Genomic DNA, 26,885 nt, shown 5'->3' with positions numbered 1-26,885 from the left:
GTCGAAACTGGAGACAACAGACCATGACAAACCTCAGGAGATGACGACTTTCCATATTTCCCCAAGCAAAATAGAACTCCAGCATGAGCAGTTCAGACTCTTACACAATTGGGAAAAAACATCAGTGACAAAATTGAAATTAATAGGCCGCAGGACAGGAATTGCCGCCATCAAAACGACGGCACCTGCACTCCTTCGGACAGAACTCCGTAACCAGAAACTCGGAATTAAACAACTTAACTGTAAACCGTGGTCAACCCCCGAAGAAACGTCATGTCTTTCCTCCGCTCCATCCCAGCACCTCACTGACAGCGGCCGCCGTCAAAGAAGCAAACCCGCTAAGGCTAAAAAAAAAAAAAAAAAAAAAAAAATTTCTGCTAAAAGGTCTCTTTTAGTCTAAAATCTCCTCCACCCTGCATTGCGTGCAACAGCTTAAGAAAACTCTGTTTACACTCACAAAGAAACGCCTCAAAATCACTATTGGCTCAAACAACACTAAAATTAAATTCAACCAATCTTAATGAAATTTGGACTCCCTCTCACCAACTAGAAAAAAAGGATAATAAATCGCCTCTGAAATTCTCAGAAATTCAGAACTTTCTACAAGTAACCAGAAACTCGGAATTAAACAGCTTAACTGTAAAACCCACGCAACAGAAGAATAATTATACACAACAAAAAATACAGAATTTTCCATAACAAATCTACTGGTTGATTTCTAACTGAAGATGGCAAAATTCAATTGATGTCAATTCCTGATACCACAGATAGATAAATCGAACAGCACTGAGGAAAGAAAGATGCAAGCCTACAAACCATGTTTTAGGTCTCAATCCTTCATTTTTCCAAAGCAAGAACATTCGTAACAACACCATATAGGAGCTCTGCTCGAGTCAAAAGTTAATTTCATCGGATGATTTTGAGAACACAGTCATTGCTATGAATTATTACTTTGTCCTTAGGAATCTTTATGGCAGCCTCTTCGTCATTAGGCAACTTCCAAATTATGTAGTCGATCATACTAAAAAAATGGCGAAATATGGCCAAAAAAAGTGTGATGATATTTCAGACGAAACCAGGAAATCTCGAGACACGATATTTGGCGTGTTGTTGTAGCACTGTTTACTTTTCATTTTTAACTGACGCTGCTCTAATGGAGTAGTACCCATAATTTAAACATATAAATATCGAAAAAGATCACGCAACATATAAAACTCCCTCTACTTTTTTTAATTTCAACTTTGCTAAAATTAAATGTAAATAACATAACTGTAAAAGAAAATGATTTAGCTATACAGTAGAAAGCCCGTAATCCGGACTCGTCGGGACTTCGGCGATTCCAGATTATAGATCATCAATTTCAATCTGGTAAGATGACATGCAGAAATGACACAATTAAAAATATGAAATCGTAATTTATGAAATAAAGAACAATTATGATCTAAAGGGTATCAAAATTTACAAAAAGAAAAAGCTTAATATTTATTTGTTTACTTTATTAAACATTTCCTTCAATGTATGTTGTTTAAGATGTTTGCACAAAAAATTCAAAAAAGTTCCTTTTTCTTGTGTCATATACAGTGGACTTTCCAATGACCTCACGTAATTTTGAGACGGATAGGCCTTTATCCATTTTTTGCAGCAATTCCACTTTTTGTTTAATGGATATCGAAACATGCTTTCGCTTTGTAGATCCTTTGGCAGCTCCAGAATTGGAAACTCTTTTTGACATAATTGAAAGGTCAAGCTTAATTTTTATAAAATTGTTCTAACAGTCTGCAAAAAATAATAAGCCGGATCCAATTAGAAGATTAAGGAACAGCGCAATCTGCAACATTAACTGAAATGCCTTTGATAATTTTAGCCTAGCTTATACCGTCCATTATACATTAAATGCCCATGTGCATAAAGTTTGTAGCTTTGAGGTCCGGATTACAGACTTTGTACTGTACTTAGGATACAGCAGTTTAGGATAAAGATTTTTAACAAAAAATCAACTCAGTGTAATAAAAATTGCATGTTAAAATGTGTTGTTGACTTCAATCTCAATTCAAATAACATAAATCCAATAATTTAGTTAAAACTTTGCATTTTTATTATATCTCAATCACAGCTACCAAATATATCACATACCTTGCTTCCACATACAAGTAATTCTATTTCCTCTGGTCTGAACAGCACTTTCAAGGGGCTATCATCTGTCACCATCTGAAAGCCTCTTTTGAAAGCCCGAAACTGCTTAGCTATGGATTTATTTAACAGAAAGTCTGCATATAAATGGACAAATTCCTAAATGAAGCAAGTTAAAATTTTTAACAAATGAATAGGCAGAACAATAAAAATTACAAACCACTATAACAAGACTTCAGACTGATGATTACTACTCACATCTTTGCTGTTCTGATTGACTAATATTTTATCACCATTATCTTTTAAATCGTGAACTAACACTGTTCCAAAAACATCTTTATAAGTAATACGAAATGCTTGCAAGAAAACATTCTCCATGTCATCCTCTGTGTAGGACAACATATCCTGTAATCCTTTACAAAGACTCTGAAAATATTAATGAATTATAAATATACAGCAAATATACAGAAATATACAGAAATAATATAAATATACAGAAAAACGAATGTAAATTACATATTTTAAAAATTGCCTGCAAAAATATTCAAATAAACGTTCTTTCCTGTCAGTTCAACTGTTCCAACAATAAATACAAAGACACTCCAGCAAAGATCTGAATTACTCTTTTGCAGATAAAAAAAGCCAAGCCTATTTTGTATTTTTACAATTCACTTCACAATTCAAGTTTATAAAAAATAATGAATATATTCCAATACTGAACATATTCCACTCTCACATATCTGTCAGTTTTGGATGAACAACTGTTTCAAACAACTTTTCTGCTATATATATATCACTGAAAGAAAGATGTAGGATTTCCCCCCCCCCTTCACAAAAAAAGTTGCAGATTATATATTTTCACCCAATCAGCCTCAAAATAAAAAAACTTGAATGGAAGTTCTCTTTTGGTAGTCTGTGCCTATAATGGAAAATCAGTCTTCCCTTTGGCAAGGTTATTCCAAAGTAATTCATGGGGAGCGGTTGTTTTATATCACATGACAACGCAGAAAAATCACATTCTACAGTTGTTCTTTGGAAACATTTTGAGTATGTGATACAACCTTCAAACTTACCTTACTTTATCAGTTTTAAGCAATTCCCTATTTTATGCAGCTAATATTTCATACTATGTATTGGCTCGTGTAAAAGAATTTTGAAACTACATCTGTAAAAAAGGAGTGGGGAGGAATACAGAACAAAATGAAATTAAAACAAATTTTACTTATTTTAGTTAAAAAGGAATTATTTAAGTAAAAAATTTGTTATTACGTGTTTGCAAAGTAATTTCTTATCCTTTTAACTGGCCAAGGGAATTTGAAACTTTAAATGTCCCAAAACTGACAACAAAAATCTTGATTATCATAGCAAAATGCCCTGGTTTTTCTTTATACCTGGTTTCTTTTTGATATCCTGTTTTATTTCTTTAATATATTTCAAAATACATATATATGCTTAGAATACTCTTTGTAATGCTTTTTAGCATAGCCATTTAGGCCATTCAGTAGGCCACTTGGCCTAGCCATTTAGGAACTTAAATAAAATTGCTTTTGATATCAAGCAATATAACCTTCTTATAAAATTATAACCATCTTTTATTGCTTTCAAAGCAAAGAAAAATTACAATTACAGTAATATCCACTTTATATGTATTCACTTTAGGCAAACACTTGTTTACATGAACAAAACTTTGGTCCTAGCAGCAATATATATGATCTCATATGAAGTTTTATTGCTTAACGCGATTTTTGGTTAACACAAATTGGTTTTTCAGTCCTGCTGCACAATTAGATTTTTCCATTTAATACAATTTTTCAAAGTTTTTCATATTTTTTCCCCGTTGTTTCTTTACTTCTTCCCTAAAATTCAATATGGCATGGCATACTAAAAGTCCATTTAAAATTTAAATGAATTCTATTTAAAGTAAAATACTTACATAGATGTAGTGGACTGCAGTTCATTTACATATGAATTTTCAGTGTATTCAAACATGCTTTATTCTCCAAATATTTTAGTGACACTGTTAGACAGTCCTGTATATGGCACTCTGGTAGCTTTCAGGACAGAACAACTAATGTTAAGTTGCAAGCAGTAAGAAAGTGAGTCATAGGCAAGAGGAAGCAGTCTGGCAAATATTTCCAAGCTAAAAATCCCACAAGAACTAGACCGTGATGTATCCAAGAAAAGTACAACGATCGAAAAGTATTAAACTGCTAAATCTACCATATGCACATTACTTAAAGACCCTGAAAAAATTCTTAATGCTCCTGTATCAGGTTGCAGAAACAAACCTAAGCGACTATGCGGTGCTTAGCAATATGTCGCAACTTTGCTTCTAGAAAGGTTCAATTACAAGTGCTTCCAATGTACCTGAAAGTGACCCTATAATTCACTCAAATGCAAAATAGATTCCAAAAAATTTAGACATTCAAGATTTCAATTGTTCTGTTGGTTGGCTGTGCCAGTTCCAAAAGAGACATTCGATTTCATCAGTGGTGATGCATAATGAAGCAATAAAGTTCATAAAGAAAGAGTAAACAATTGGTTGCATGAATTTGACCAAGTGAAAGAAAAGTATGCCTTATGTGATGCTACAATAAAGATGAAATTTGGAGTTATTTATTACTTTTTTTAAGTTGTACCCTCAGAATAAAGGGTGACAAGCCCCATGGTGGAGCACGCAGTAAACAATGTTTAACTATTGTCCTTGTGTGTAATGCAGAAGGCAGTGGTAAACACCATCCTTGGGTGATCAGCAAGCCTGAGAAACTAAATTTTAAGAATATAAACAGTACCTTACCTTACATTCTTCTTATGATACTGGGCAGGTATACAAACCATAAATAACATACACCATCTGAACTTAACCAATGTAAAGATACATCCCATCTACACAAATGCAATAAGTCATCTTCAGTCTTTGGATCAAGGCATTATTGCAGTTATGAAGCGATCGTATAACAAGCAGTTTGTGCTCCAGAAAAGGGAGACAGTCACACCAACCCCTTAACTGCAGCAGGCGTATATATACGCCTTGCTCAACCGATGCTTTAACTGCCCCGGGTGTATATATACACCCTTCCAAAATGCTATCATTTGTTTTGTGCTGCTACTAGTAAAATTATTCGCAAAGCTTTGGGCTGTATCACCACAATGACCTTGACTGTATATGCAAAGGAGGATACTATTTCAGAGAAGAAAGGGAGGTGGAAGAATTGGAGGTGGGATGTTTCCTAAATGGTAAAAGTAATGACTGTGTGGTTATTGGTCTTGTTTCTGTTTGAGTTAAACATATTTTTTTTTTAATTCTGTGCCTTCAGTTTTTGTTTACTTCGTTACCACCATTCATAATAAGTGCTTTTTTTTAGGAATATGTCTGAGAGTGATGATTAATGACTTCGCAGTCACTGCTCGTGTTTCTGTTTGAGTAAAACGTATTTTTTTTATTCCGTTTTCATTTACTGTTTGTAGCAGGCAATTTTTTTTTTTTTTTAACGAATATGAAATATATAACTTTCCATCATCTTTACAATCAAACACCTTAGAATATGATATTACGTCAAATGAAGAGGATTGCAACTATTCTCCAAAAGATGCTCGACATTGGATATGACTTGATACAAAAAACTTCCCTCCACACTTTCCACTTAATTTACTGGTTTTACAAGGTATAACGTTGAAACCTGATATTACACTTCACTGGTCTAAAAATAAATTGATCAAAACTCCTTTTTTGGAGATCTTTTTTATTACACAAACATCATTTTTATTATATTTACATTTTTTTTTTTTTTTTTTTTTTTTACTTTTACTCTAAACATTACATTTTGTTATTTCAATTTTTCTTTTATTCTTTATTTTGTGAAAGTAAACAGTTTTTAGATAGCAAAACTTGCACTTATTTTCCCCCTAATACATTGCATAACTATGCTCGCATGTGTAAAAACTGGTGGCACTGGGGAGTGAATCTTGTATGTTTTTCATGGCAGTTAAGGAGTTAATGTAATAAAAGCAATCACTACACCCAGCGTATACATGTCAACACATAGAGAATTAATTATTTTAGCAGAGGGTGGAGACAAAGATACTAATCCTGCTGATGAGTTAGAACAAGGATATCATATCACCTGACAAATGGAATAGTCTACAAGACATTGTGATTAGTTTTGAGGTTTATGTTAGTGCAGATAACGATGCTGTAATGTGTGCTCCAGTGGAATTCGTTGTGCAAGCAATTGTGTTTATTGTGCTAGAAATGTCAAGGAGGACAATATCATTCTGCCCATCCGCCAGGAAATATTACACATCCTGAACTATGTAGAATGTTTTGCTGCAACATCTGAATTGACCGCTAGTTTTATAGAAGCTATGAGTACAGATAGCCATGAAATTACCAGGCATTATCATACCTGTCTACTACAATGAAGGAATTGTTTCAAAAAAAAAAAAAAAAAAAAAAAAAAAAAAAAAAAAAAAAAACCTCTGAGTGCATTTTTTTTCAAGTTACAATACAGTAATTAATGTAGAACTGTTGTGTTGTCTATGACAACAAACAAAAAATTATGTGTGGCTGCATCTTTTTCAGTTACAATACAGTAATTGATGTAGTACTGTTGTGTTCTCCATGACAACAAACAAAATATATTGTAAGACTTGCATAACTATATAGTGTAAATGGTTAACTGAAAAGATTAACATTGACTTTTTAGTAAAATGCTAAATCTACTTTTGTTAATACGTAATTGGTAGGCTGATTCGGAATAAAAGCATCTACAGGTCGTCTACCTTTACAAGATGTGGCTTTGAACATCATTTTCTCAAACTGATTTTCACATTGCATGTGGAGAAGGAACTCTGAAACAGTGACCAGATAAAATCCTACTGTACTAAAGCATACATGACTATAGAAACAAACAAACCCACTGTGATAACAGCCCAAGTGACATATGAAAAAGCATGCAGAAAAATATCCACACAGATAAAAGCTCACATCATTTTCATCAATATTAAAATGTATTTATGGATGCTATGATAAACAGAATATTTCAGTCTAATTTTTGATGTCTCAAAATTATAATGTTCTATGTCTAAAATTATGTTACGTGTTTATATATAATAATTATAGAAATTTTTTATAACAAAAGTATCCCAAATCAGTTCTGTGCAAAATGCTGCTGAAATATTCATTAATTATAGACAAAAAGTAATAATTTAGAACCAAAACAACAAAGATATGTATAATAACCAGTATAATACCAAAACCTCAAAATAAGCATGTAAAATGACCTTATAAACTCAGTGTATTTAAACCAGAAGAAAACCTGAAAACAACAGAAATACATAAAATAGAAAAGGAAGAGGCACAAAATCAAAAGTCGATTCAGCAATTATCAAGAGGCCAATCAGATTCCAATTAAATCAACTTCTTAGGAAAAACACTGTGTTTCTGTTCACTCAAAATTAGCTTATGAACCATTTTAAATTGTTTAACCATTATAGTTCATCCAAAAATTCTGAATGCCTCCTTTGCACAATCGCTTTCCTTTAAAAAATACACTAAAACAAATTTAAATGAAATGAATTCAATTTACCTAAAAAAGCAAAAAGTAATACAGTCAAAAGTCGTTAATTCGGACCTCAAAGCTACAAACTTTCTGCTCATGCGTCGCGTTGACTGAGCATATGCGTGTGCGCATGCGCACGATATGTTTACACATGCGCGTTTAATGTATAACGGATGGTATAAGCTAAAATTATCTAATTATCTATTTTAGTTAATGTTGCAGATTGCGTTGTTCCTTAATCTTTGAATTGGATCCGGCTTATTATTTTTTGCAGACTGTTAGAGCAATTTTATAAAAGTAAGTAAGTGTAATTTTATACAAAGCGAAAGTATGTTTCAATGTCCATCAAACAAAAAGTGGAATTGCTGCAAAAAATGGATAAAGGCATATCCTTTGTTTCTCTTACCATTCCGAAATCTGTTTTATCAATTTCACGCTGCTCTGCGGTGGGAGGGGGGGGGGGAGTCGTGGCACGCAATGAATTGGAAATTGATCTGTCAGCACTATCCTTATCTTCAGGGCAGATGTTTTTATTTTATTCTGCTTATAATTCCTTACTAAATGTAGTATTTCATCTCGATGTATTCCGTCTTTGATATGATTTAAATTAAATTCCTCGTCATTATAAATATCATGAATACACATCAAATAGTTTTCTGGTTGCAATTTTCTAATTTCGACTATGCATAATGTATGCCTTATGCATGCGCACGTTGAAAGAAATGTTTAATAAAGTAAACAAATAAATATTAAGTTTCTTTTTCTTTTTTTTTTTGTAAATTTTGACACCCTTTAGATCATAATGGCTCTTTATTTCATAAATTGCGGTTTCATATTTTTAATTTTATAATTTCTGCATGCCATCTTACCAGATTTAAAGTGATGATCTTATAATCCGAAAAAATCGATAATCCAGAATCGCCGAAGTCCAGTCGAGTCCGGATTAAAGACTTTTGACTGTATATACAATAACTAATATTAAAATTGAAATGAAATAATTTAATGAAACTAGATAATTCAAGTAATATTTAAACAACTAACTGAGAACAAAAATCTATACTATTAAAATCTGCTGCATATCTGTTTGACTGTTTGTGGCATCATGTCCTCCGGAAAGGTGGGGTAAGGTAATATTCTAATATTGAGGAAAGCATACGACTGCATGTGACATCATTTTATGTCAAAAATTTTTCGGCAATGTCAGCATTTTAAATAAATAATTGCCCATGGCAACTTTTTTTTTTAAAGGTTAGGATAATTGACATGATATGTTAGTGCCACCTTAATTCTTTTATTAATATTGAGAAAAAGTTGTTGTATTACATTAAATTTAAATCATGATGTCATACGTAACATATTAACCTAAAGTGTCAAAATTTTTTGTTTCCTGGTTCGGCAACAGAAAAATTATTTACGATTTGGTTGTGTTGCTTGAAAAGACTGAACTGATTTCATTCATACTGAAATGTTTTTATATATTTTCTTTTCAGGTGTACATGAACTTATAAATTTTGCTTTGGCTGCAACTCGCTCATCTGGTGGGCTTGCTTGCTAGTGTTAAATATTATTTGTTTGCAGAACAAAGGAAACTGATGCCTAGGGTTACCTGTTTGGGGCACCTCGTGATAAAAAATGGTGAAATTGGAAAGCATTAGAAAATTTGAAAATATTACGCTGATTTTTGTTGTTTTACTTCTGAATTGGTAATTTTATTCTTGTTGGTCTTGTTTAGTTTTAAACAGCCGGGGCACACATTTCTAATTTCAGAAAGATTATTATTGTTAAATGTAATTATGTTACCTATATACCTGAAAAAGTTCTAACATTTTTGTTTAAAATTGTTTAAATATTATGTGATTTCTCTAGTTTCTATTATTACTTGAATTCTCCAGTTATTTTGTTTTAATTTTAATATTAGTAATTGTATATACAGTCAAAAGTCTTTAATCCGGAATGATCTATAATCCGGACCTCAAAGCTACAAACTTTCTGCACATGCGTTCGCATAATACCTTTACGCGTGCGCATATGCGTTTACGCATTTAATGTATAATGGACGGTATAAGCTAAGCTAAAATTATCTAATTATCTATTTCAATTAATGTTGCAGATTGCATTGTTCCTTAATCTTCTAATTGGATCTGGCTTATTATTTTTTGCAGACTATAAGAGCAATTTTATAAAAGTAAGTTTGAACTTTCGTTTATGTCAAAAAGAATTTCAGATTCTGGAGATGCCAAAGGATCTACAAAGCGAAAGCATGTTTCGATTTGCTGCAAAAAATGGATAAACGCATGTCCTTTGTTTCTCTAACCACTCCGAAATCTGTTTATAAATTTCACGCTGCTCTGGCGGCGGGGGGGGGGGGGTGACCCTTTAGATCATAATTGCTCTTTATTTCATAAATTACAGTTTCATATTTTTAATTTTATAATTTCTGCATGCCATCTTACCAGATTTAAATATATGATCTATAATCCGGAAAAACCGATAATCCGGAATCTGCGAAGTCCTGACGAGTCCGGATAAAAGACTTTTGACTGTATTACTTTTTTCTTTATTAGGCAAATTGAATTTATTTCATTTAAATTTATTTTTATGCATTTCTGAAAGGCAAGTGACTGTGTAGAGGAGACACTCGAAATTCATGCATGAATTATAATGATTAAAATTTAAAATAGTTCATCAGCTAATTTTGGGTGAATAGAAACACAGTGATTTTCCTAAGAAGGAGATTCAATTGAGATCTGATCAACCTTGTCTTGATAATGTTGAATTAGATTTTGATTGTGTTTCTCTTCCTTTTCTTTTTATTTCAATTGTTTTCAGGGTTTCTTCTGGTTGAAATACACTAAGTTGAAAGGTCTTTTTACATTTTTATTGAGAGATTTTGGGATTGTGCAGGTTTTATATTTCATTTCTTTACTGTTTTGGTTCTAAATTTATCCTTTTTTGTGTATAATTAATGTTTGTATATGTTTATATATTTTAGCATTACTTTGTTTATTATGGAAAACATGCTTCTCTTCTTGCTAATTAAATACTTAGCTATAATCTTTCAGAGATAAATCTGAAAATTTATTTATTATTTTCATTGATATTTCTTTATTTACCTTGCATGTGCCTGTGTGCGAAAATGAAAAATATCACCGTGAAGTTCTTTAAAAGTTATTTTTAACAGTATATAGTTAACACTAATCTTATCTTGGTTTGGTCTGGTTTATTTAATTACAAGTATTGGAGGGCTAACAGCCTAACGGGAGGGATCCCTTTATGAAGGGTTTTCTAAGGGAAACTGGCTCATATACTCATTAAACACAGGGAAAACCATAAAAACACCTATGCAGCTACTCCATTTGATGGGATTTGAACCTCAGACCGAACTACCAGTCGTCCGCGACTTTACTGCTCAGTTGCTGATGGGCTCTAAGTAATTATTCCTAATGTTTCAATATAAGAAAATGACGGAAGTGTTATTTAATCAAAAAACAAAATAAATTATTTTATAGTTACAGAAATAATTCATTCTATAAATTGTTTTTAGTTTATTTTAATATCCTCTTTCAGTTCTTGACCTATGATATAAGACAGAATCTTTGAGGATAACATTCTAGGATAAAAAAAAAAAAACTTAAAAGAAAATGCTCAGTAGGAATGATAAAGTTTTGTTTCTGATCTTAAGAATACTGCTTTTACAAATGTCCCATCATATCTGGTACTTATAATTAATTAATAAATCTGGTAATTTTGCAATGATAATTTACACCCTAAGATACCAAATGTTAAATTACACTCCTAATTTTTGATGCTGTGGCAAATTTCTTAACCTTTTCGCGACGGCGCACTTTTGTTTAAGACGCTCATGCAGGACGGAAGAGAATCGAAGGCAGTCACTGTACAGGACGGAGGTTTTGCATCACTAAGCCTAATTTTATAACAAAAATCAGAAAAACAAAAGTTTTGCTTCTAGCATCGTAATTTTTGGTATCATTTTAGATTATTACTTGAGCTCTTAGCCCTTAAAACATTTTTTTCTTTATTTTACATGAAAATACACTTAAAAAATTGCTTATCTTCTAAAATAATTTTCAGAAGCGCTATTCAAATTATTCCAAAGTTTTAATTGTTAAAATCCATCAATAAAGTTAAAAATTAATAAAAAGAACACAATAAAGACTATTTACGGTAAGAAGTAAGAAAATTTAAAATGAAAACGAGTGTGGTAAATCTCAAAGCACAGAGAAGTATCACTTTGTAACTCTTAGAAAAAGTATCACTTTTTAACTTTTTAGAAAATGAATCAGTATTCTCATTTGTGTTAGTAAATGGTTCACTAACCATATGACGGTATTCTTCCTCTGATAAATAATGCCTTCCCGCCATAATAGACTGGAGGTGAGGCTTTCCTAAATAAAAAAAGTAGGAACGCAAATATATCTGAAGGCAATGCAAAACGTAAAAAAAACTCCGCACAGTAACCCTAAAAGACCATACATATTAGAGGAAAAAATAGAATAAAAAAAGGAATTGGATATAAATCAGATACGAGAATGTTTTCATTAGTACGCAGCAATTTAAAGAGCCCACCTCTGTTTACGCTTTCCCTCCGCCCCCCACACCCTCGAACAGCTGATGAGTAAAATACCAAAGTCAAGCAGAATATATCAAACTCAAGGCCAGGAACCTAAAACTGTGTTCATTTCAAAAGTAATAGACACAGGATGCCATCTAGTGGCCTTCAGAAAAACCTTCCACCTTAAAATGCGTATATGCATCACCCGTCTCTGAATGCGATCTTTACTGATGCGTGGATGGGATGCCCGGCTGTAAGAGATGTTCTTAGGGAATGCGTATATGTGATGACGCCCATCCTGAAAGGGTTAAAGAATAAAACTCTTGTTTTTATTTTAATTTTATGACAACTGTATAATTTTTGATTTTTCTCAGATGACAATCTTTTTAAAATATTATACTATTTTCAAATTTGTAGGAATTCCTTTAAACACAGCTATTTTTAACACATTAATTTTCTTTTTCAAATTATATATACACACTTTAGCTCTTTGAAAATTTGATACAAGAAGCATTTTATCATCTAAACATAATAACTAAGCTAGAAAGTAGAAATGCCCATTTTCAATTTAATAAAAAATGCACATAAAATAGTGATATAATAAAGAAAAAGACATTTTTGAGACATCAAAAATCAGACTCAAAAACTCCATTTATTACAATTATAATCACAAATACAATTTTTACTCATAAAAACCATATATCCTTTTATTCATGTAGGCTTTTATCAGCATGGGCTTGTCACTTATGCTATTATTGCAGTGGGGTTAATTTTGTGGGCTTTTGTAGTGTACATTCCGTTCACAGCAAGCCTTTATCAGGGAACTCTGAGAAACAATTAAATTTTTGTCTTCATTGAAAACCTCGGATTAAAATCAACATTCAGTGTGCACCAGAATAGTGCCCTAATCCTAGATATACCTTTGTTCTTGCATGAACAGTTATAATTTAGAAATTTACAATGTACATGAGAATAAAGCAGCTTTAAAAATATGCTACAATATGCTAAGTTACTGCACTATTACTCTGAAAGCAGCAAAATTAATGTAATTTCAAAATATTCCTTTATATGAGGCGTATTCGGAAACTAAGTACCGTTTTGAAAAAATAAATAAATAAATAAATAAATAAATAGAAATAAAAAAAATAGTAAAACAATTTTTCGAATCCAATTTTAATTTTACATGAAAATACATGTCTTAAACTATTTTTCAACATAGTTTCTGCCAATGATCAAACACTTGTCATAGCAGGTGACCAGTTTTTGTATACCATCGTCAAAGAAACTTCCCGCCAGTTTCGATAACTACAGCATTTTTCGTGTCATCGTCAGATCCAAAGCGCTTGCCACCAAGCTCGCGCTTCATGTGCAGGAACAAGTGATAGTCGGACGGCGCCAAGTCCGGGCTGTACGGCGGGTGATCGAACTGCTCCCAATGAAACTGTCAAATTAACGATTGAGTGACACCAGCAGTATGGGGCCGAGCATTGTCATGGAGCAACACAATTCCTTTACTGAGCATTCCTCTTCGTTTGTTTTGAAAGGCACGCCTTAGTTTTGTTAAAGTCTCACAATATCGTGCCACATTAATGGTTTCCCCTCTGGGAAGAAATTCAGTAAGCAAAACACCTTTCCTATCCCAGAAGACAGTGCACATGATTTTTTGTGATGACATTGTCACTTTGAACTTTTGTTTTTTCGAAGAATGAGTGTGTCTCCACTCCATCGATTGTTGTTTCGATTCTGGTGTGAAATGACACACCCAAGTTTCATCACCTGTCACAATTTGGTATAAAAAGTTTTCTCCCTCATCACTGTACCGCGTGAGAAATGTCAGGGCACTACCAAGTCGCTTTGTTTTGTGAACATCAGTGAGCATTTTTGGAACCCATCGGGAACACAGTTTGCGATAATTCAAGCGGTCAGACACAATTTCGAACAAAACAGTACGTGAAATTTGTGGAAATGCCTCTGAAAGAGTTGTCATTGTGAAGCGTCTGTTCTCATGAATTGCTTCATCAACTTTCTTTACCAAACCATCGGCGACAACAGAAGGCCGACCACTCCGAGCCTCGGCGTGGACATTTGTTCAACCTGCATTAAACATTCTTACCCACTTTCTCACCATTCCATCACTTATCGCGTATTCACCGTAAACTTCTGTCACTTGACGATAAATTTCGGCCAGTTTAACATTCCTCGCATTCAAAAATTTAATCACAGCACGAATCTCACAGTCAGTGGGAGAACTAATTGTCTTAAACATTTTGAATGTGCACAGCAAACTGAAAACACAACATAGAGCAACCAAAATGGCGACAATTGAAAGTCAGTGAACAAGAAAAACTAGTGCGCATGCGTGGGATGCCTACCACAGCGCTAAAATGAAACGAACGGTACTTAGTTTCCGAATACGCTATGTATATATATCCAAATATCTCAAACCTAATTTTATTAGCAGGTATAATAAAAAATTAAGTTTAACTAAATCACATGGCAATAAATAAATAATATTAATTTAAACGGATTAAATTTTTTTAAGAAAGTGCTGAGAAACTACTTTGGACCTAACATAAACTTTATTACAGAAACCTCTTAATAAGGTCTTTCAAATTTTTGTTACATTTTGCAACAAATATTAGATAAACTCACCTCAGATAAAATTTATACTTACAGGATTCCAATCATGTAAATCATAGAAAGTTCCTTTCTTGCCCATCAATTTTCTATATACAACCATAGGAAAATGTACATCTAAAATTATGTTATTATAAATGGCCAGACCTAAAATTATCCCAATGAGGGTAAACTGGGCATCACTTTCAAATGAAGTAGGGTTAAACCAATACATCTGTGTTTCTGGGTTAAGGGTAAACATAGCTAGAGGGAGAAAAATATATAAATTTGAGAGACATGAAAATATATAATAAATATATAACTTCGCAGAATGTAAAATTGGATAATTTGTCAGAAGAAAACGTGCATAATAAGATATCTGTGTTTAGGTGTAAAGAATAAACACAAATGAGGGGTAAAAGCATATAATAAATTTCAGTTGAGTGAAAATATATAGTAATTAACACATAAAATCAGGTAATTTATCAGAAAATTGCATAAGAAAGACATACCAAAGTCTGGATTGAATATTTCTTCAACAACAAGTTGAAAAAATTCTTTTGAAACTCCTCCTTCATCTATTCCTTGCTCACCTTCAAATTCTACCACAAGTTGCTTTTTCAAATTATTTGGATTTTCCATGGCAACCATTTCCAACTAATCAATCAATAAACAAATAAATATTAATAAGCATAAAAATACGGAAACTTTGGTCATCTTTAAAATTTAATAATGTTATTTGAAACATTTATACTACCACAAACCTTCACTGTTCACTCCATTTACATATACCATCTGGTATTAAACAAATGGATTACATTTAAAACGTGCATACATGTTCGAAATGTAATTAAATGTAATTTTATTAGAAACTGTAATGTTCATCTATTTTAACTGTAAACATCACACAAATTATATGTCTAAATTATATGAAGTTAGTAATCTGTAATAACAACACATAAAGCTTAAATATGCATTTATAAAAGCACTACTTTCTTATTATTTTAAAGATTTTGTTTTCAATACATTTTCTGGTATTTGTATAAGAATATAGGAGTGAAGTATTGGAGTACATTGATATTATGAATTAGAACAATGATTATTAAGAATTGAATTTTTTGCATAATTTATAAACTATTTAACTTGATGTTTATACAAAAATATCAGGTTATAACACAAACAGGTTAAAAACAAAATACTGTTACGAATTTTGTATTTAATTAGATATTTTTTTAATCTTTATTATATGCGACTTAAGTGTCCGTTTGTCGCCGATAGTTTACTGAATGCTTTTGTAAGTGTACTAGCCAATGGGGTGAAGTTGCCACGGCATACACTGATACCATACATGCAGTTATCATTGCTTTAATTAAATTATTATGGTATTTAGAATATTTAAATATTTTTAATTCATACAATTGTTGCTTATTATGCATTTAACTATATTTACATATGAATTACCTAGAAACATGCAAACGTTTAGAAATTAAAGGAGACGGAACCAACTAACGAGTTGTGCGTAGTACATCTCATCAGGTAGGTTTACGCAAATTCCTATGCTAAATATCCTTTCGCGTAAAGAGTTTTAAATTTTGCCCGATTTTATTTCGACATTGTATTTTAAACTAAATTTTCAGCTGAATGCAAATTGAACGTGTCAGGGGGAACGTGAACATTTGTTTGCATTAGCAATCATCTGTTTTTTAAATGGTTTACAACTGAATGCAAATTGAGCATGTCAGGGGGAAGGTGAACATTTGCTTGCCTTCATTGTACTTAACTTTAAGCAATTACACAAGTAGAAGGGGGGAAACCCCGTCGGGCAGCAAGTAAAGGGACGTCCTCGCCGCCTGCCCTGGATAATTCAGTTTGAATTTTTGTTACATTTTGCAACAAAATTTAGCAGACACCTTTGCACATATCATTTTAATTGCAATTTATAATATCTAGAACACCGGTCCTTTCATATGACCGCCGAGCTTTCTAGTAGAATTATAATTAAATTGTTTTATATTCTGTTGCAATGCAGCACGAGACATATTTTAAGAGAAAGCTATGCTGGAAAAGTAAAAATACAAGAGCACGTGCGTTTAATACTTAATAAATAGATATCTCATAACTTATATTTAAACTGAATAAATGTAATTGACTACTATGTTAGCTGTAACCGTAAGTCTACTCTTTTGCTTTCCAGAAATCTCGAGATGAAAAGAGAAATTACCAAAACTTTTTTGTGTCCAACTAAAAAGCTTTAAAATGCCAGAAAGAAACATCTCAGTTCAGTTGTTTACTTTAATGTTGTTGATTGCAGCAAATTTGCAGCGAGATCGGATTAGCTTTCCCTGCGCTGTGGATTGCGTTCTACTTAACATTCGAGTAGTTTAAAATATAGTGACTGATTACATTGCATGATACTGAGATTTTGTACTAATATCTTTGAGGAAAAATTTAGCGTTTTTGTTATATTTCTTGTGATAAGAATAAATTTTGTTAACCTTTTAAAGGACTTGTGCATTCAATCTCTTCTGAAAACAGAGCCAGAACTTAAAAATACAGAAGTACATTTTAAAATTTTGAAACAAAATTCAACTCTATTTAATAAAAAAAGCTAAAACAAATTTAACTGAACTAAAACTCGAAAGTACTTTAAGATAGGTGAGCTTAAGAATTGGACTGAAAGCGCTGAAGAATAACATTACATAAATTTAACAAGTCAGAACAGGGGGGGGAGGAGAATATTCTAAAAGAAAAGAAAATTTATCAATTCAGGACATTCAGAATAAATGCAAAATGTATGTATAAAGCAAAATTTAAGAGGTGTAAATGACAATGAAAACTACACAACTGCTAAAACTTGTTTAAAAAATTTTTGGTGATACAAGCAGAAGATTTTGCCCTCAAAAATTAAAATACCCCCCCACACACACCCAAATTTGATGGCTTTTCTTTACAACTGCTGCAGCTAGAATGGCTCTCTGACTTGTTTTAGAATCTACAGACTCTTTTGCATCAAATGGTGCCATTAGTTTTATTCTTGCTTGAGCAGTTTATGAGAAGTTATAAGAATTCAAATATTACTACTAGCCTCATTATCTGAAAAATCTCACTACTTTATTACAAATATGATCTGGTGGGGGGCATATATGTTATGATCCACATATGAGTAATTTGCTGAACAGTCTACCATTGCATTCTAATAACAGTTCAGTATTCTGTAAATTCTTTAATAAATATCAAAAGCAAATAAGAAGTCTGGAGTCATGAGACAAAGTTTCAGAATTTTGTAGATATCCTACGTTTTGTGCTACTGAAAAATTTATTCCTTGATCTAGTTCTGAAACATTGGTAAAAGATCTAACAAAATTTTTATCTCATACATTAAACATATTTTATGTCTGTCTTAAATGTGAGATCCATCCTTTGTTGTACAAATAATGAAAACCTGAAAAATACTAAATGTAATAGTAAAAGTTCGAATTTTCAGAAGTTTTGGGAAACACCGAATACATGAACATTCTTGATAGTAAGAAAGTCAAATGAATGCAAGAAGAAGCTTCCAACCTAAAATTCTTAAAAACAGTAATGTTATTATTAACTTGTAAAAGTTTACATTTAAAATTGTGTAATTTTTTTTTATAAATTGCATTTCAGATATAGAAAGAGAAATACTTTCAGAGGCCTTAAACACATGAAAGTAAAACATCTCATCCGAATACAAAACCTGTTAATCGTGACAGTTGGCAGAGATACCACCAAACCTGTCCCAATCATTTGAAAAGTTTGCTCTTTATGTAGTTAGATAAACAACAAATGTAAGTTACCTATGTAACAAATAAAAAACTTAAATTGCTTGTCATAATTCTTCATGTTGCATCACTATTGTTTATTTGTTTTGAAACAAAGTTGCATATCATGTCTATTCACCCTTTGCACTCAGGGGCCCTTTTTCACGCTACGCACCAACAACTCGAGACGTTTTGCAGCCTTTTTAAAGCATTTATTTCCAGTAACTTAAAATCATTCCCCGCACAAATTTATAAAATTTCTATATTTTAACATTTTACACTATCTTTACACTTTTATAAACATAATTTCTTAAATATTAGCCTCTAATTTTTCTGTGCACGATATTTCATGTAACAATTCCCAAGATGCATGCCAGGCTTTTGGGGCAAGTACAATCAAAAGTCTTTAATCCGGACGTCCATAATCCGGACCTCAAAGCAACAAACTTTCTGCGCATGCGCATAATAATATAACGGATATGTATAATGAATGGTATAAGCTAAAAATTATTTAATTATCTATCTCAGTTAATGTTGCAGATTGCATTGTTCCTTAATCTAATTGGATCCGGCTTATTTTTTGCAGACTGTTAGAGCAATCTTATAAAAGTAAGCTTCAACTTTCGATTATATCAAAAAGAATTTCCGATTCTGGAGCTGCCAAAGGATCTACAAAGCGAAAGCATGTTTCGATGTCCATCAAACAAAAAGTGGAATTACTGCAAAAAATGGATAAAGGCATATCCTTTGTTTCTCTACCCATTCCGAAATCTGTTTATTAATTTCACGCTGCTCTGCGGAAGGGGGGGAGGAAACGTTGCGGTGTGCAATGAACTGGAAGTTGATCTGTCAGCACTATGCTTATCTTCAGGGCAGATTTTTTATTTTATTCGCCTTATAATTCCTTACTAAATGTAGTATTTCATTTCGATGTACTCCATCTTTGATATGATTTAAATCAAATTACTCGTCATTATAAATATCACGAATACACATCAAATAGTTTGCTGGTTGCAATTTTGTAATTTAGACTATGCATAATGTATGCCTTACGCATGCGCACGTTGAAAGAAATGTTTAATAAAGTAAACAAATAAATATTAAGCTTTTTTTTTTTTTTTTTGTAAATTTTGATCCCTTTAGATCATAATTGCTCTTTATTTCATAAATTACGGTTTCATATTTTTAATTTTATAATTTCTGCATGCCATCTTACCAGATTTAAACTGATGATCCATAATCCGGAATCGCGAAAGTCCCTATGAATCCGGATTAAAGACGTTTGACTGTATTACAATATGTTGTTTGATGCCTTCTTCCAAGTTCATTTCTCTGAGAACAGACTCTGTGATAGATAAGATTTCAGATAAGAAAACCTTATCTCCATCTCTATTAGAAGGTGTGAAGGAATTCGCTTCGAAGAAATTAAACATAAACAGTTATTGTTATGCATCAAGCCAAGTGGTGAGCGAGAGTCACCTCTGAAGTGCAAAGGGTTAATGCATAATTTTCTAGATCTTGTAATTTAAAAAATAGGTATCTTCATACTATCACAACCATCTTGGCACAAATTGGGCGATTTTTTATGGATGAAAATGTAAAAGTTATTTAACATATGCAAGTTCGTGGTTTTTGAGTCTTCTTTTTTAGACAGATTTCCAAACTATCTATATTTATAGTAAGTTTCATAAACAGTCTCAACATAGGAAAAGAAAACATACTTTAGCAGTTAAAAACACATATCTGAATTATTAAATAAGGATTATGTCGTACATTTAAAAAAATAAAACACGTTCTTATTTGAATCTTTCAGTACTTTTGCGTTATTCTTCTTCCGAAGTATGCAGTGACCTGTTTTCACTTAAAAAAAAAAAAAAAAAAAAAAAGTGAATTCCTTAGACTCAGCTTTATGCAATCTTCAACAAGAACGGTTAGAGGAAATGCATTTCCTCGTTGTTTCCTTTAGAAAGTTTACAGCAAAATTCTGTATTACTGTCGAAATTTTACCATATTATCTTCCATTGCTGGCAAATTTCACAAGCTCATATTTTAAGATCAAGGCAAAAAATATCACGATTTGAGTATGAAAATTGTTGGAACTTGGAATACAACAAAATATGCTATGAATATGGCTGCCAGAAGAATAGTTATGTGCATGGTTGCCAGAACTTGGCCCTTACTAAAAATCTGGCTGCTTCTACAAAGATGGTTGTGATAGTACGCAAGTACCAAAAAATACTCCACTGCATGCTGGTCTGATATCATTTCCAGATTAATCCCTATCATACGACTTTTCTGTAACGCTAGTGACATAAATAGCACAGCAAACAGAAATTCAGCCAATTATAATTTGAGAGTTATAAATAAGCCAATCAAAATTAAATTAGTCAAAACTGAGCCACTCTGAATTAAGATTTTGTCCTGAATACAACACTTTGCTTCTGGGCCTAACTAGACTGCTGCTATGCTGCTCCCTTCTTATTGCAACAATATCAGAACTGTAAATGTTCTGAACAAGCACAATTAGTGAGCCAAGTTATTTGTAGTCATAAATGTTCATTAAAATAAAAATGAATATCGAAATCTGCATTGATTGCCAGGTTTTGTCTTTTTTTTATGGATCAACATCTACGTAATCAACCTTTCCAGTTTATTGCACACATACATACATATATATATCTAACAAAATAATTTTTCGGTAATTTTCTACAATTTCAATATAATTTTTTCATGTCTTTTCTTTTTCTTTTACAATATTTCAAATTCTTTTCGAAAATAATTTTACCTTTCGGTTTTTATAAAATCAATTTTTATTTTAATTTCGGTTTTAATTTTTCTTTCTTTCCCTTTCCTATTATGAGTTTCTAGATTGGAATTTATGTAGTCTTCAAATTATAATTCTCAGTTTTCTTTATTGGCATTTTTAATTTTTACTTTATTGCAATTTTAATACAAGTATTCTCCTCCTATTCTAACAAAGGAAAGAAGAAGGGACAGAGCAGAGCAAGGTCTTATAGCAGCGATGGCAAGCAACAATCTGACGAAAAATGGCACAAACTCTACATTTATAGTAGCAGTTACATAACATGGCAGAATGTTCCCGAAAGTACTAGTCTAGGGGGAAGATCCTGAAATTACAGAAAGTTAACCCCTTAACTGCCGCGGAAAACGTACAAGATTCATTCCCCAGTGCCACGGTTTTTCACATATCCGCGCGTAGTTATGCGATTTATTAGGGGGAAAATAAGAGCAAGTTTTACTTTCTAAAAATTGTTTAGTTTCACAAAATAAACAGAAAAAAAAAAAAAAAAAAAAATGCATGCACAAAATTTAATATTTTGAGTCAAAATGTAATAAAAAGATGTAAGTATAATAAAAATGATGTTTTTATAATAAAAAAGGTCCATATAATGGGGTTTCGATCAATTCATTTTTCGACCAGTAAAGTGTAATATCATGTTTCAGTGTTATATACCTTGTGAAATCAGTATGCCTATAAAAACATATATTTGTTCTGAATTGGTTGAATGCCACGATATTGTTCTTGATTTTTCGCTTGCAAGGTGTTGTTGGTTCATATACTCGTCTACAAAACGGTTAGTTTCAGTAGTAATATAAAGCACGAGCAGTTCATCAAAAAATAATTCAAGAAAGATAAATGGGTTTGAAACATCCGTTATATCTTTCTTGGAACCTACTACAAAAAGTAAACGAAAACGGAGGACACAGAATAATAATTAAAAAAAAATATACGTTTTACTCAAACAACACTAGCCAATACCACGCAGTCATTACTTTCAGCACTTTAGACACATCCCTCTCTCCAATTTCTCCCCACACTTCTCTGAAATAATATCCTCCTTCAGATACTTCGTCAAGGTCATTCTGGTGTTGCATTCCAAAAGTTTGCGAATAGTTTAACGGGTAGCAGCGCAAAGCAACTGATAGTATTTTGTAAGGGCGTATATATACGGGCAGTTAACGCATCGGCTGAGCAAGGCGTATATATACGCCCGCAGCAGTTAAGGGGTTAATTAGAGGTTGCCTGTTCGCGTCGAGCAAAGCCATTATATTTTACAAAAAATATGATGGCTTTGCTCTTTTTCATATTTTACAATGGTCGTAATTATTCTAGACAGTTCCCTGTACTTAAAAATGCCTTTCCAATTAAAATCGACTGGGTGTCAAACCTTGCTGGTTTTATAACTTCATCCCAGTTTTCTAATTGTAAACTGCAAAATTGCATCTGCAGTTCATCAATATCGTCTTTCAAAACTGAAAATTGGAAATTATTCAAAAAATGCATTCACTAGAGCAGAAACATCTTCAACTTCAACATATAAAAATCACTTCATCACTGACTGCAAATTTATGTAGTTCGTAATCACATATTCTATATAAATATCTCATAACGTGGGAAAAAACTGATTTATCTTTGTTTGTATATTTTGTTTCTAAAAGTTCCTCCACTACTCCACTATCAGTTGAAGCTCCTATTATAAAATTTTCATCTTTCTTCTGATTTCCTCCTTTACAATACATCACAACATATAGAATTAGAAGACAAAACTAAAGTTGGTTTTACAAATTTTGATAAAATGTCTTTAACCTGGATAACATTGCCAAAGAGAAGTGTGCTGCCATCTGATCAAGGAACTTCCAAACATGTGGACTCAAGGCTGTGCTCAGATGACATACCATCATTCAGGTGACACCCCAAGGTCTCCTGATTTTATAGTTTGCGACTTTTTTTCTTTAGGGATATGCGAAAGACTGAACTCCAGGACACCTATTCTACACTCCGAGAGTCAGCAGCAGTTTGTGTGCCGCCAGATGTCGCTGCTAATGAAAACCAGGTCTGCCCGACATCCCATATTCTCTAAGTACAGAAGTTTTCGAAAGCACACAAAAAAGTGTTGCCGCGTCGTCAATCAGGTTTGTGCAGTTGACATACTAAGTAAACAGTGATTTTGTATGTGTTTTCGCTGCTTATTTTTTCCTATTTAAACTAAGAATACGGTCATATATATCTGAATCAACAGCGAATTTATAGAAAATATTACGTGTTTGCTTTGCCAGATGTTTTCATTGCACATTTCAGATTGCCAAAATTTATAGTTATTTTAATTTGCGATTAACTGAGAGAGTATTTGGAGACACGTTCAGAAAACAAGAATGCAAATTCTATTGAAAGAAAGGTTATTTATACTTTTCCTGAAATTATAGATATGTATTGTAATTATATAGTTTTAAAATATAAAAGAGAATAAGTATTTATCTAGCACATAATCCTTCTTCAGGTAATATAAACATCTGAGAAATTTATCAATTTATGTACAGCAAGAATTAGGTTTAATTTAAAATATAATAGTGGAATACTTTACGAACAATATTGTGAACACAATAAGGAATATCAGTCATTATTACACAAAATTCATACTACTGTAAAATAAAAATGAAAAATATATATATATATATATTATAAAACTATAAAATAGTCTTATAATATTTTTTCAATGGTAGTACTACTACTAGTGTGAGCACAAAAAGCCTTAGCCCAGGAGGGCTATTAATTTCGTTTTGGCATTTTGTGGCGTTTCACTTTTCAAATTGTTGCCACCAAATATTGTTGCCTTTTATTATATTTAAAGAAATTAAATAATGAAGAATCTGCATAAATGCATGAATGTTCCTCACACTGTGATAAGACACGGTACCTAGAAACATCAAATTTTGAATAATGTAATCCTCCATCCGAATATAGGCATCCGGAAACCCAAATTTGGAACTGGGAATTTGTTTTATTATCTATTTCATATTTTATAAAGCATTTATAAGTTTTTGATTAAGAAACTCAACAATTTCAAAGCGAGCAACGGCAACACTGGACAAAAAAAAGGGGGGGAGGGAATTTTCAGCTCTAGCTCGTGAGACTGTCTATCAAAAATTCTATAGATATGTTCTTTTAAAATTATTTTATGATATTGCTGTTGAATTGAATTTTATGGTTCAAGTGCCAAGAACATAATATTTAATAAATAAAGGTAACACGCAAAACATTAAAAAAAAAAAAAAAAAAAAAAAAAAAACCACCCCTTTTTGGCGTTATATAAAATTTTATGTGTGTGTATAATTTTATTACGATTTAAAACTAGTTTCTAAGGGAGGGCTTTTTGAGGGAAACTGGCTCATATACACGGTGCATTATGGGGAAAGCCATGAAAACGCCCATGCAGCCAGCCCTTTCGCGGGTTTCAAACCTCGGACTGAACTACCAGCGTTCAGCTACTTTACCGCTCGGATGATGGTGGGCTTAGCAGAATTATACTGCATTATTATTATATTATAAAGTAACAATGACTGAGGGTTTCTTCATGAAATAGTACTTTTGTAATTTATTAGTATTAAAAAATAATTGTTTCAAACTTAAAAAATTAACTGTTTATAGCAGAGTTCTCATTTTTATATTGTAAAAGAGATATTGATTATTATAAGTTTTCTATTTAATGTGGGTTTAATTACTTTTCTATTTAAAATGCTGGTTTGGCAAGGACTTCTTCAACTGCAGGTGACCTACATTGATTATTTTTACTTTAGTACTTCCATTGTGAAAATAATATTACTATTATTTTTATTATTTTCACAGAATAAAATTTTTTTAGATGGAAGAGAAATTAATATAAGCAGCTTTTTTACATACACTGCTGGCCACCTGAAATGCAACACCCTGAAGGAAGCATGCAAATAACATGAAATTTATAACCTGCATGGAGGTGAGAAATGCAAATGATTAGGATTTCAGTGCAGATGCACATCAAACTTCAAAGCGCTATATAAGTCTTGGAGTTTTCGACGATTTCAAGTTTGGCAATTGTGTTTTTCTTGGGGTTTTTTAACCCGCGAGCACACGCAGCGATCCGACGAACACGAGAACACGCGCCAGGTATGTCATACCCGAATAAAAAGTTCGTAATTAAAAATTTGCCGAATAAAATTAATCGGTTTTTAAAAGAAATTAAAATGCAAAACCAAGTTAATACTTCATTTTAGACAAAATGTGAAAGAATAAGGAGAGGTAAAATTATTTACTTACAATTTTTTGAACATTATTTACAAAATGAGGTCATATGTTCCATACATATACTTTTGCTACAATTTTCACAAATGAATCTAGTCTTTCTATCTTTTTTCTTGGGGCACTCTGTACACCTCTTGTAAGTAATTTTAGGTTTTTTTTTGGGGGGGGGTTCATTGTTAACATGTTCATCGGTGGTCAGTGTTTGTCTAGAATCAGGAACTACAGATGCTCGTCGTCGTTCATTTTGAACACTTTCTATTAGCTGCATCCCTAAGGCTTTAAGAAACGTACGCCTGGTACGGTATTCCGTTGATGGTTCCTTCTTTGATAGTAGAATTATTCTTGCATTAATGGCAGCCACATTTAACACTGAAAAGAAAATCACCATAGACCACGTTCACATGGGATGATTTATAAACTCCACATAAATACAGCAATCCAATATTGTCGACTACATGTTTTAACATATCTTCATCGATAAGCAGTGACCAGGAATCTAAAGGTGTTGAGACGTCTTTAGAATACTTCGTATTTCCCGGGAGTTTAGTTATAATATTTTTGGCGCCAATTCTAACATTAGTCCTGAATTTATTTTTGTTCCTTTTTACTCCATTTTTTCCAACATAAAACTCATTGCTACATTCCAAAGTTTCATTTTCTGTTTCTGTATCTGAATCACTATTCTCTATGGATGAATCATGATTACTATTATATTCTTCGTCATCAACATCTTCATCGTCTTCACTAAATGAATCCTCATCAGAAGAAACTGTTTCAAGAAGATTTCTCAATCTTTTCATCTCTTCATCGTAAGGAATATACGGCGCCATGCTTACAACTCAAGAAAAACCTATACTAAAAGCTTGAAAACGAGAAGTGTGAAGTGACTCACTGAGAAATGTGAGTACACGCGCGGGTATGACATACCCGAACAACGCTGTTCCTAAAAAACCGTTGCACCTGTCACCTCAGGAATTTCCCCCATTTAAGTATGTGACCTAGCTACACCAAGTTTTGTCCTTTTATGAAAGAATGGGTGAGAAATATACAAAACGAAAAATGCACATGGGTTTGACATACCCGTTGCGTGTGCTCGCAGGTTAAGAAAAAAAATTATCAATTATGCCTAGTAGTAAACAGCA

The 26,885-nt window shown here is 32.4% G+C and overlaps 1 protein-coding gene across 1 annotated transcript in view; it reads right to left on the bottom strand.

Annotated features, from left to right (window-relative positions):
• Ube3a (ubiquitin protein ligase E3A) overlaps positions 1–26,885 on the bottom strand; it is a 91,975-nt gene that overhangs the window by 11,811 nt on the left and 53,279 nt on the right. Inside the window, exons 4-7 of the mRNA XM_085822466.1 lie at positions 15,393–15,537; positions 14,939–15,144; positions 2,389–2,556; positions 2,134–2,289 (exon numbers count right to left, since the gene is read on the bottom strand). Of these exons, the coding sequence (XP_085678592.1) occupies positions 2,134–2,289; positions 2,389–2,556; positions 14,939–15,144; positions 15,393–15,537 (675 nt within the window). The remainder of the gene's footprint in view (positions 1–2,133; positions 2,290–2,388; positions 2,557–14,938; positions 15,145–15,392; positions 15,538–26,885) is intronic.

This window comes from Stegodyphus dumicola, chromosome 8 (genome assembly GCF_044657685.1).
Source record: "Stegodyphus dumicola isolate Sdum_Otavi_A_Nest chromosome 8, ASM4465768v1".
Classification (NCBI taxonomy): domain Eukaryota; kingdom Metazoa; phylum Arthropoda; class Arachnida; order Araneae; family Eresidae; genus Stegodyphus; species Stegodyphus dumicola.
This window is presented reverse-complemented; position numbering and strand designations above follow the sequence as displayed.